General features: G+C 38.9%; 1 protein-coding gene and 1 pseudogene across 2 annotated transcripts in view; one reads left to right on the top strand and one right to left on the bottom strand.

Moving 5' to 3' along the window:
- VPS8 (VPS8 subunit of CORVET complex) overlaps positions 1-7,484 on the bottom strand; it is a 208,117-nt gene extending 200,633 nt beyond the window's left edge. The window contains exons 1-3 of one of the 2 annotated variants that reach the window (XM_060172095.1): positions 7,200-7,484; positions 6,202-6,270; positions 2,992-3,122 (exon numbers count right to left, since the gene is read on the bottom strand). In XM_060172095.1, coding sequence (XP_060028078.1) covers positions 2,992-3,122; positions 6,202-6,270; positions 7,200-7,352 — 353 coding nt within the window. In that variant the 5' untranslated portion in view covers positions 7,353-7,484. The remainder of the gene's footprint in view (positions 1-2,991; positions 3,123-6,201; positions 6,271-7,199) is intronic. The other variant, XM_060172094.1, reaches the window with a different exon arrangement.
- LOC132532862 (glyceraldehyde-3-phosphate dehydrogenase-like) lies at positions 3,831-5,522 on the top strand (annotated as a pseudogene).
- Positions 7,485-12,737: the final 5,253 nt, after the last annotated feature.

Below are 12,737 nucleotides of genomic sequence, written 5' to 3'. Positions count from 1 at the left end.
AGGTCCAAATACTAAGAGGGACTCAGAATGATGGCATATGAAGGTGTCCAACATCACTGTGCATACAGCAAGATGCCATATCTTTTAAACAGGTAGTGCTCAGATCATCAAAAACATTTAAGTTATTATTGTTATATATTTTAGGATTGCTTTTCTCCTTCTATGAAGAACCACAGGAGTTGTAATAGGGATTATACTGAGTCTGTAGATGACATGACCCATAACATGTAACTTTTTCATGTTCTTTCATGAATCAGTGTCTTCTAATTTTCAGCATATTTTTCAGTTCCTTGATTAAATTTCCTCTGAAGCATCTTGCTATTTATGATGCTACTGTAAATGGAATTATTTCATTATTATTTTTCAGATATCTTGTTGTTAATCTAGAAGCACCAGTGAAACAAGAGGATCTTGAGAAAAATTAATGCTTCCAAATCAGAATTTCCTGCTTTCAAGCTATATTACAAAGGCATAGAAATCAAAACAATACGTTACTGTCATAAAAAAATTGACAGGTCAATGAAACAGAACTGAGGGTCCAAAAAAAAAAGTCCCTGCATACAACAAGAAAATAGTATTTGATTGTGGTCCGGGAGGTGGCATAGTGGATAAAGCATTGGATTCTCAAGCATGAGGTCCTGAGTTCAATCCCTGGCAGCACATGTACCAGAGTGATGTCTGGTTCTTTCTCTCTCTCCTCCTCCTCTCTTTCTCATTAATAAATAAATTCTTTTAAAAAATAGTATTTGACAAAGAATAAAAGAATATTCAGAATGGAAAGGTCGCTCTCTTTAGTATGGAGGAAGACTAAGTTCATGCAAAAGGATGGAACCAGACCCGTCTTTCACCACCTACAAAAATTAAACAAGAGAGCTGAAACCACTAAACTCATAGAAGAAAGTATTTCTCCATGACAAGATCTCTCTTGGCAAGAAATTGAGAATATGATACCAAAGTGCAAGCAACGAAGACATATATAAACAGATGGGACTACATCAAGTTAAACAGCTTCTGCAGAGCAAAAGATCAACAAAATAAAACTGCAACCTAAAGGGTGGAAAATACTTGCAAACCACCTGACAGTTAAAATCCAAAGGATCTAAGGAATTCTTATCACTCAGTCTGACTGATAAGTGATCAGAAGACCTGAACATCCTCTTTTTCAAAGATAAACAAATGCCTATCATGTATATGAACAGAAGTTGGTCATCAGAGAAATACAGATCAAAACACAAAGAGATACTACCTCACATCTGTTCAAAAGGATAGAGTCAAAAAGACAACAGCAAGCTTTAGAGCAGAAAGTACATCTTTGTGCTTTTTAAGTAGAAATGTACATTGAAATAGCCGCTGGGGAAAACAGTACGGAGGTTCCTCAGAGGCATCAGCAACCCTCTTCCGGGTATGTATTCAAAGGAAGTAAAATCACTACCTCAAAATAGTATCTGCATTTCCAAGTTCACTGAAGCATTATTCACATTAGCCAAGATGTGGAAACAACCTAAATATCCATTAACAGGTAAAGCAGTTGTGATAAGGGGCTGGGTGGTGGCACACCCGGTAGAACACAGATGTTACCACACGCACAGACCTGGGATTAAGCCCCCTGTCCCCACCTGTAGGGGGAAGTTTCACAAGCTGTGGAACAGCGCTAGAGGTGTGTCTCTTCCTCTCTCCCTTTCTATTTTCCCCTCCCCTCTCAATCTCTCTCTGTCTCTATCCAATCAAATAAATTAAAGAAAGAAATTGTAATAAGTATAAAAAATACAATCTTATTCAGCAATGAGAATGAAGGAAAACCTGACATTGTGGTATGGATGGACCTTGAGGGCAATATGCTAAGGGAAGTAAATCAGGGAATGACAAATATTATACATGTTCATTATAATTTATATGTGGACTCTGAAAAACAAAACAAAATTCATAGGACAGGAAGGAGAATAGCACTTTTTCCAGGACTGGGAAGTAGGAGAAATGCAGAGACACTGGTCAAAAGGTACAAACTTCCAGTGATAAGAAGACTAAGTTCTGGGAATCTAACCATATGGTGACTCTAGTTAACAATACTGTAATTACATACTTGAAAATTGCTAAAGGAGTATGTCTTAAACATTCTCACGACCAAAAGAAATGATAACTATGTGAGGTGATAGATGTTAACCCATTTTATTATAATCACCATATATGTGTGTGTAACAAAGAACCCACATACAACTTAGACCTACACAATGTTAGATGTCTCTTACATCTTAAAGTAACTGAAAAAAGTGAGTCATCCATATGTAGGGCACTGGACAGGTTAATATGTCCAGCAATGGCCCCTATGCCAGAGTTAACAACCTAAAGGCAACAGACCTAACACAGACAAAATTTAAGAGAGGGAAAAACACACAACTTTATCAACATTTAAGTTACACATGAATTCAATAACATATTTATGTTATGCATCCTTCATTTCTCTTTCCTTTTCATGTTCTCTCCAAGAATTTGGAAGGTGAAAAGCAGCCAAAATGAAGTTACTTAGGGTTAGAAGTCCTTTTCCCAAATCTTTAATCATCTTTGTGACTCTGCTCTGAACCCATTCCAAGCGAATGAAGGAATGCTGGAGCTGACCCTCTGAAGGAGGAAGGGGCTGAAGAGTGCCGAGAACAGAAAGGGATGATGCAAACCCTGCTCCACATTTCCCAACACAAACACTGCCAGGATTGTTCTGTGCTCCCTCCAAGGCTTCTTCCGCTTTGGGGAGCCTGGCTGCTGTCGCTTCCCACTATGAGTGCAGAAGACAGTGGTCACGGTACCCTCATTGTTATCATCTCCTCTCAACAGTGCAAATTCTGTAGGGTTAGTGAGCACATTGTTTCCACCCAAGGGAGTGCTCTGCTTCCCACGAAGGCCACAGCAACCACACTGCACTTACTATAGAAAGATATTTCTATGTTAAGCCATCCAAGATCTCAACCATATGCAAGTGAGATTTAGATGAGTACTTACCTTTTGAGGTTGGTCCTGTCACCACTATCTGAGCTTGCCACAGACGAAGTATCATAAGAGTGAGAATCAATAGTATCAATGTTTAACAATGTAGGATCCTCCAGGACAAAAGACTCATCTTCATCATCAGTCTAAATAGGAAGAATACAGATCAATAATTTCATAATTCCTTATAGTCTCTAAGTCCCATTGGCACTAATGGAATCTCTCGTGAAGCCAACAAAAAGTGTGAGCTATCTAGGATTGCAACACAAACACAAATGGCACCCAAACTGCTTTTGAGGATAATAGAATTATCTTGAGCAAGCATTAACAACTATACTCACTGTTACTCAAAGGTACGATTTTGTACAGTCACTAAACTACTCCAATTGGAATGAACATTATTTACTTTGTTACTATTATGCAAATATGAATAAAAGACTTTGTTATACAGTCCTCTTAGATGTTTTTATCTCACACTTAGTATGAAAATGAACATGAGGATGTGATTAAGACTGTAACAGGGGAGCCAGGCCATAGCACAGCGGGTTAAGCGCACATAGCGGTTCGAGCCCCTGGCTCCCCACCTGCAGGGGAGTCACTTCACAAGTGGTGAAGCAGGTCTGCAGGTGTCTATCTTTCTCTCCCCTTCTCTGTCTTCCCCTCCTCTCTCTATTTCTCTCTGTCCTATCCAACAATGATGACATCAATAACAACAACAATACAACAATAAAAAAAACAAAACACAAGGGCAACAAAAGGGAAAATAAATATATAAAAAGACTGTAACAAAACTGTCTGAAACTGGCTTTCTGCTTTTCCCCATTTCACAGACAGCTGCCTCTCAGCCCTGAGATATGGTGGTAAAGGTCAAAGTGAGTGGGGCTGATCAAGCCCGGTATATGATCACCTAATTTTAGCCTGTGGCAAAGTCGATATTGTCATCAGTGACTCCTCCACAGAATTCAACTGCATGGACTACATGTGATTTCAGTTCAGTGGCATAGTCAAGGCTGAGAACAGGGAGGCTGTTAGCAACAGAAAGGTTATCTCCATCTTCCTGGAGCAAGATCCCACTAACATCCAACAGGGTGCTGGCAGTTAAGTATTTATCAATGCACTAACACAATGTGGAGTCCACCAGTGTCTTCACTACACTGGAAAAGGCTGGGGCTCACTTCAAGGGTGGAAGCAAAAAGGCCATCATGTCAGGGCCTTCAGCAGATGCCCCAGTATTTGTGATGGGCAGGAAAGATGAAAAGTAGGTCAACTATCTCAGGAGTGAAAGCAATGCCTCCAGTATCAGTATGGTCAGTCACCTGTGACAACTCTGGCACAATGGAAAGACTCATGACCAGTCTTGCCTCCACTGCCACCCAGACCATGGAAGGCCCCTCGGGAAAGCTGTGGAGTGATGGCAGAGGGGCTGTACAGAGCACCGTCCTGCCAACACAGTGGACAAGGTCACCCCTGAGATGAGTGGAAAGCTCACTGGCATGGACTCCCAAGTGCCTGCAACCAATATCCTCACTGAAGACTTGACCTGCCGCCTAGAGGAAGTGGTCAAATACATCAAGAAGGCATCAACATGGCCCCCTTGAGGGCATCCTTGACTACAATAGGGAACAGGTTGTTTCCTGCATTTTTAAAAAAATACATAGCTCATTTATTAATTTATTTTACTTTCTACCCTAGCCCCAAAGTGGCTAAAATTAATCTCTTTATCTCTAAATGAAAAGATTTTCTCTGTATTTAAAAGCAATAAATAAAGGATGCTTAGCAGTAACAGGATGTTCTTTCATTGATCAAAGCCTTTTTGTCAGAATTAAAAATGCTTACGTCTTAGCCCAGATCATAAATAACATTTTCAGAATTAAAATACACTCAAAGTAACAGCAACATCAAACTAGTATAAAAATAGAAATAAAACTCATACAAGAAAGGAGAAAAGATACAACTCACAGAGAAAATCATTTGCATCCTATAAAGTCCTGGCTGTAATCCAAAAAGCTAAGAAGTAATAAAGACAGAAGCCAACTTGCTCAGAGCTATGGACTCAGCACATATGTTCTGTTCAAGAACCTTTGCACCATCATTTAAAAACTCAACTACGGGTCTGAAACAGATTTAGACATTAAAAAAAAAAAAAAAAAGTCTTTCTCAAGTTAGAAATTAAAACTTTCAAGACATGGCTTAAGCTTGAGTTTTTAAAAGATCAAGAAGACTGAGTTAAGAAGATTCAGTGGATACAGGGTATAGGAAAGCTGTCGTACCAACACGTCTTTCCACAAAGTTCTTTTAAAAGCCTTCACAACGTGTTCATTCAGAAAAGAACAGTAAGCTTTCAAAACTCTGGAAAACTTTCTAATAGAGATGGGACTCATACAGAGGAGTGATGAGACACATTACAAGAAGCTATTCAGTATCAGAAGATAAGCTACTTGGGTATCACTGGTATAGAATATACTATTAAAACATGATACAGCTCTCAAAATATGAATTTAGCGTGTAATGCCTACCCAGAAGGCACCATCCTGAACGCAAGGTGAGCAAGCCCTTGAAAAACTCACAATCTGGATCAGCAATGCCCAACAGAACTTTCTTCAGTCACAGAAACAGTCTGTAACTATGCTGTCCACCATCACAGCCACTGGTCACTGAGCACTTCAAATATAACTTACACAACTGAGAGAGTGAATCTTCAGTTTTTATTTTACTTCAATTAGTTTAAATTTAAAATTAATTTTTATTGTTGTCACCAGGGCTTCACTACTACAGATCAAGTTGCGTCCCCCACCACACATCCCAGGAAGAGATACAGACAGAAAGAGAGGGGAAAGATACCACAATACCAAAGCTTCCTCCAAGGCGTTGGGGTTGGGCTTGAACCTAGGTCAGACCCATAGCAAAAACAGAGCATTATCTTGGTGAGCTTTTTTTGCCAGCCCTACAGTTAATCTGACTTTAAATTGCCACATATTAGACAGTGCAGCTGTATATACAAATAATACAATTACTCCAGAAAGGATTAAAAGTAATGTCATAAGGGCCAGAGAGAGAGAGCGCTCACCAAGTAAGATGCCTGTCCTGTCTTGTACACACCGACAAAAGGTGCCATGACACTAGAGGAAGTTTTGGTGCTGTGGTGTCTCTCCCTCATTCTATCTGAATGCAAAAAAAAAAAAAAATCAATGCCATAAAATGATAGTGATCAATAATAACACCTACCTCATTCAGTATGCTTTCCAGTGTTGGAGGGGTATCAACTTGAGGGATATCAAACTCCTTGTCATCAATCTAAATATAGGAAAGAATTTAAGGCTCACGCAGTGAAGTGTCTCCCTTTATGAACACAAGAGCCGTGCAATGATTAGAGCCATACCACCAAACCCATCACACAGAGAGTCAACTCAGTAAATCTATGGTAATAAAGGTCAAGTAAAAGAAACTACAGAATTTGCTTTCCATCCTGTATATTCAGTATATATCAAGGACAAATGTGCAATAACTGAACTATCCTGACAATTCCTTGCAGAAGATTTCTACTGAGGAGCTTTCAAATGGGTTTTCTTAAATATAACCAAAAAAATAATAATAAGTATGATAAAAGCTCTAATATTCTAAGTTTAGGCATAAGTCATAAGCAGTATACAAAAGTATGGTATTTTTCAATATTTTATTTACTTTAATAAGAAAGACTGAGCACTGCTTAGCTCTGGCTTATGTTGGTGCCTGGGATTGAACCTGGGCAGACCTTGGAGCCTTAGGCATGAAAGTTGTTTGCATAGGAACAGGAACTCTGTTGTCTCCCCAGTCCAGACACTGTATTTCTTAGCTATTTTATAAGTTATGGTAAGGGGGCATTAGGTCACACTGTCACCAAATATTCCATGGTGACAAAAATTAATGTCAAATCAATGTGAAAAGAAATAGCTGCAAAAGAATTCTAAACCTACCACCAGCTCTATGACCTTAAAAAGTTATTTAACCTAACTGAAAGTCAATTGCCTCCACTGAAAATGAATTATCAATGTTGTAAAGTTCAAGTAGAACATGTATTCATTTCATAAACTATAATAAACTTTATAAATGAAAAACTGTCCCACCAACTGATACAGACTCTTATTAATTCATGTTAAACATATAGATTTAGAATCTTTGAGTTATAAAGTATACACTAGCCAACATTTTGGTTACACATCACTTGACAAAAGGTGAATTTTTACCAGATCATTTTTGAACTCCAATTCCTTGTCCAGATCTATGTAAGAGAATTTTGAAAGTGAAGCGTCTAGGTTGAAAGATTTATTCAGTTCTTCCTCAGCAGTTTTGGCATAGAGATTCTGTTCCACATTTTCATGTTCTGCTTCATTTTCCATCTTTACTTTTAATAATTTTATTCAGTCAGTCCAAGAAAGCTTTTAATTTTTTTCCCTTAGATCATGATGACTTGCATAATGGCTTTACAGAAAAGAAAAAGTAAAGTATCATTCAGATATTAAGAAGGTTTTCTCAGATTTCATAACTTAGTTTTGAAAAATAATTTTTCAGTCATCTAATTATAAGCAAAAAGAAATCAAGACTACAGTGTAGGGTATGATATGGGAGGAGGGTTTCTACAGGTGCACAAAGAAGGAACATCTAACTAGAGAGCCTGGCCTACCACGCCAAGTCTTGAGTCTGGTGATTGCAACAGATTTGGGATAAACTCAGCCATGAGGCGTGGTACCAATCAGACTTAGCTACCTACATACAAGGCTAAACTGGTGGCAAAAGCTGTCATCAACCCTTGCCTCACACTCCCAAACCTCAGAATGGCAGTTCCCCAGGAGAGGCACACACCCCAGTTTATTTGCTGACATCCAAGGCCAGAGATCTTTTGGAGAGCTTAGTACAAACAGAGGCCCCAGCATGAAGAGGTAGTCATTTAATTTGGCACTAGCAAATCTAAGGGCTCATATTTATATTTACTAGGGGAGACAACAATGCTGTCAGAACAAAGTAATCCAACAGCTGACTTGAGATTTCTAAGAAAAAAAATCTAGTCACAGAGAAACGTGGGTAGCCAAGAAGATGACTCAGAGGTGGTGCACAGGACTCAAATGTGTGAGGCCCAGGGCTCTAGCCCCACCACCACATAGGCCACAGCAATATTTTCACTCTGGTAAAATACACAGGTATTTAAGAAAGAGAAAGAGAGGGAGAAGGGGAAGTTTTCAGGGAGAATTGAAACACTAAAGAAAAAGAAACCTATTATTTTAAATTATTTTTCACATTTAGCAACTCTAAATAATACAGTATCAGAATAATCTGGTTTACTTGCTTAGCTGTTCTATCTAAAAAACTAAGACTATATTGGGGGGGGTCCATTGTTAAGCTTAATGACTAAATTTGCTTTTAAATGTTCTTACTCTGTGTTATAATTATGCCACGAATAACCAGACTTTTAAAAGTCAATCCTTTAGCTCTTTTTAAAGAAACAAATACATGAAAATAGAAATAGTGTCATAGTCAAGGTTCACAGGCTCCTGTGATGAGTATGGTCTCTAGATCAAATCTGGGGTTACAGCTAACAATATTTATATAATATTCCCATATTTAGTATCTATTCTCTTCCCTGATCCAGCTTTCTAGTCCTATTCCCAACTCTGTCACCATCTCCCCAAACAATACCTTTGATTCACCTGCATGTCAGCTGTCAGACTCAGGCAAAAATTAGTAAAGTCATGAGCCCCTTGGAATATACCTAAAATAGACCTACTAGTTTTTTCTAAAATGGAGACCCCAAATCTCACTGCTATATTCTTGCCTTTAGGTTAAGGATTAATCAACAATTTGTTCTACTTTATATCTTAATGCTTTTTCAGCCACCAAGTTGCAGATGCTACCATGATACCAACCTAACTTCCCTGGGCAGACCCCACCAATGTGACCTGGTGGCCCACCTCCCCAGACCCCTGTCCCACCAGGGAAAGAGACAAGCTGGGAGTATGGATCGGCCTGCCAACGCCCATGTTCAGTGAAGAAGCAATTATAGAAGCCAGACCTTCCACCTTCTGCACCCCACAATGATCCTGGGTCCATGCTCCCAGAGGGATAAAGAATTTGGAAACTATCAAGGGAGGGGATGGGATATGGAGCTCTGGTGGTGGGACTGTGTGGAACTGTACCCCCTCTTTATCCTATGGTCTTGTCAATATTTCCACTTTATAAATTGTAAAAAAGAATTTAAAAAACTACATAAAACAAGAAAAAATTAAAGGTCTCTTTTTTATTATTTATTATTATCCAGTATCCCAGACAAGCAGTAGTTGGGAAGTTTTTTGAAGCTGCACTGTGTCCACCTGGAGCATAACTGCAACTGCCACCTCCAACCCTCAGGGAACTGTATTCTCGTCACAGTGAGAAGTAAAGGCGGAACGAAGACTGACTACTGAGCCACTGAAATAATCGAGTTAAAGAGAGCTGACAATTAGTCACTTAAATAGCATCTCCAAAGTCACTGTGAACTATAATACATTTCACGGCTGTTACTGTTTCATTTTTATCATAGTAAAAGGGATTACTATTTACTATGTTTAAGACATGTAGACTCATGAGGGCTGGCTTTTTTTTTTCTTTTCAAGAGCTGAAACCAATTTTTTTTTTTCTTTAGTACATTTGGATTTTCACCAAACACAGAATAATTTCTTTCACGTTACAGATGATAGACTCTAAAGTTCTGTCTGACAAATACATGCTATCAACTACATTCCTGGAAAACATAACTGAGGTTATCCTGTATGTGGTGACATTTGAAAGTATCTTTCCAACCTTGGGTACTATATGTACTGTTCCTTATGCATTGAGTCAAATGCAGTAGTATCAATGTTTATATTAATTACTTTTTTTTTTTCTTTTGCCACCAGGGTTATCTCTGGACCTCAGTGCCTACAAAACTCAATTGTTGTGGTCCAGGAGGTGGCACAGTGTTGGACTCTCAAGCTATGAGGTCCCGAGTTCAATCTCTGGCAGCACATGTACCAGAGTGATGTCTGGTTCTTTCTCTCTCTCCTATCCCTCTCATAAATAAATAAATAAAACATTTAACAAAAAAACAAAAACTCAGTTGTTGGGAATCGGGCAGTAGCGCAGCAGGTTAAGTAGCGCAGCAGGTTAAGCGAAGCATAAAGACCGGCATAAGGATCCCGGTTCGAGGCCCAGGCTCCCCACCTGCTGGGGAGTCGCTTCACAGGCGGTGAAGCAGGTCTGCAGGTGTCTATCTTTCTCTCCCCCTCTGTCTTCCCCTCCTCTCTCCATTTCTCTCTGTCCTATCTAATAACAACAACAGTAATAACTACAATAAAACAACAAGGGCCACAAAGGGGGGGGGAGACTCAATTGTTCCCAGTGACTCTTTTTCTTTTTAATAGAGACAGAGGAAGACACCTGCAACCTGGATCCACCTCATGAAGCTCCCCCCCTACAGGTGAGGACTGGGGTCTTGAACCCAGGTTCTCCTCATGGTAATGTGTGTGTGCTCTACTGGGTGCACCACTGCCCACCCTGCACTACTTCTTTATTAATCAACTTCACTTTCATTTGTACCGCTGAGCAGAACTAAGTACGATTTAGTCGAGGAACGTTTGCAAATATGCACATTCTAATTCACATTTGCAAGCTCCCAAGGACAGTCAAATTCTAACACTTTTTTTAAATAGTGGGAAAGACAATATAGCAAGCAAAAAAATCATATAAATGATTTAACATTAATTTATAAAATTATAATGGGTGTAATTCCACACCTTTCCCACCACCAGAGTTCTGTGTCTTCATCCCCTTCACTGGAAACTGCAGTAGTTCTCCCAAGATCACAGATATGGGTTGACTATTATTTCTATATCTATCTATCTATATTTATATATATTGTCCATTTTTTTCTATGGTCCTGCCCTCTTCTCCCTTCTAAGTCACACCTACTACTTCCAAGTGTCCTTTCTCAAAAAAAAAATTTTTTTTTTAATGATTTAAGATACTAAAATGTTTATATCTCTTTTCAAAATAATTTGGAAAAGAAAGTATTTTTCCCCCTGACACTTTTTATATTCTGGGCTTAGTGAAAGGTTCTCACTACACACAGTTCAGCATCTGTGAACACCAATTCCCCAGTGAAGATATTTCAAGTGATCGAGCATTTCTTAGAAGAAAAACAGCACCCTAGCATGCTACCCTATTCCATTTCCCAGTGTCACTTCGCTGAACGCCTGTTACTGATGTGATGGCATTAAGAGAAAAGAACATGAGCCAAGCAATCAATCACAATCCAGTCGCAATCTGGATTTTGCCAGTTCCTAGATAAGACCTTGGTGAATCTGTCTACCCTTTCTTAGTCTCTCTTTTCCCACAACTTTACAATGAAAGATTGTGGCCATTAGGGCTGTTAGCCCAAAGCAGCACTTCTTGTACTAGGGAAGGGACCTTCAAACTCTGTGATTCTTATGGAAGTTGCTGATCAAAAACTCTCAGAACCTCTTGTGTTGATCATAATGTATGTAGTGTGTATAGATAACAAATTGTAAAGCTGCATACCTGAAACTGACATAATTTTCATAAACCCAGGATACCTCAATAAAAATTTATTTCATAAGGTGCATTCATTTATTTCTATGAGAGAGGGAGAGAAAATAGACCATCACTCAGCTCTGGCATGTGCAGGACTGTGGGTCACACTGGAGAACTCAGTCCTACAATTTCTGTGGTCTACAGCTGTACTATAGAGATTTATGAAACAAGCGAAACAAAAATAAGTAAACAAAATCCTCGAGTTGCATAATAGACTGCATAATACTGATGAGGAAGAGGCACTTCTACTGTTCCCTAAACAATGAGTAATAAACCCACCATTCTTTTTCCACCTCACCTTGCTCTGCAGAAATGGAGGTCATTACATGCATGCCAGTTAAACACCTAGGAAACTGTGACCTTACGTGGCTTGAGCCCAGGTTCGAGTCTTTTGTAGAGTTCACACTAGCCAGCTGGCCAGCCATAATCTTCGGGTAGTTTGGCTACAGATGCCAACACACTCTCCAACTGTGTTTGTTAGAGTTGAAAGTGCTTTAGGAATACAAATATACATTCTGTAGCAATAGTATGAAGACTAAAGTATGACTGCAAAGCATTTAGAATAATGCCTCATTAGGTCTTCCAGATTTACTGGCCACTCACATTTCAACTTGCCAAAGAGTTCCAAAGTTTTCTAAAGTTAAAGATCCAGTATTATTCTAAATGTCAAGCTGATGCCAAGCATATCAGAAAGATACTTTGTTAGTAGGATTGATTTCAACTTTTTAAAGAATCTCTTAACCAGAACACTGCTCCACTCTAGTTAAAATCTGCAGTAGTGCCAGGAATCAAACCCAGAACCTCAGGCATGAAAGCCCATTTTCAGAGGACCATTTTTGCAAAATCACTGTATGATCTCCCTGGCCAGAAGGATAAATTTCTGCTACCATATCTGAAGTTTCTTCATGAACTTAATGGTAAGGGGTTTGTCTATCTATAGCCAGAACAGCCCCAAAAAAAGCATCAGAGGCAATTGATAAAAACTTTTATACTAGCAGTTCATTCTAAAATCACACCTTTTTTTAATGTTTCTTATTTTTATTTATTTATTTTTTTGCCAAGATTATTGCTGAAGCTCAGTGCCTGCACTACAAATCCATTGTTCCTGGAGGCTATTTTTGTTGCCCTTGTTGTTTATCATTGTTGTTATTATTATAGTTATT

Source organism: Erinaceus europaeus, chromosome 14 (genome assembly GCF_950295315.1).
Source record: "Erinaceus europaeus chromosome 14, mEriEur2.1, whole genome shotgun sequence".
Taxonomy (NCBI): domain Eukaryota; kingdom Metazoa; phylum Chordata; class Mammalia; order Eulipotyphla; family Erinaceidae; genus Erinaceus; species Erinaceus europaeus.
This window is presented reverse-complemented; position numbering and strand designations above follow the sequence as displayed.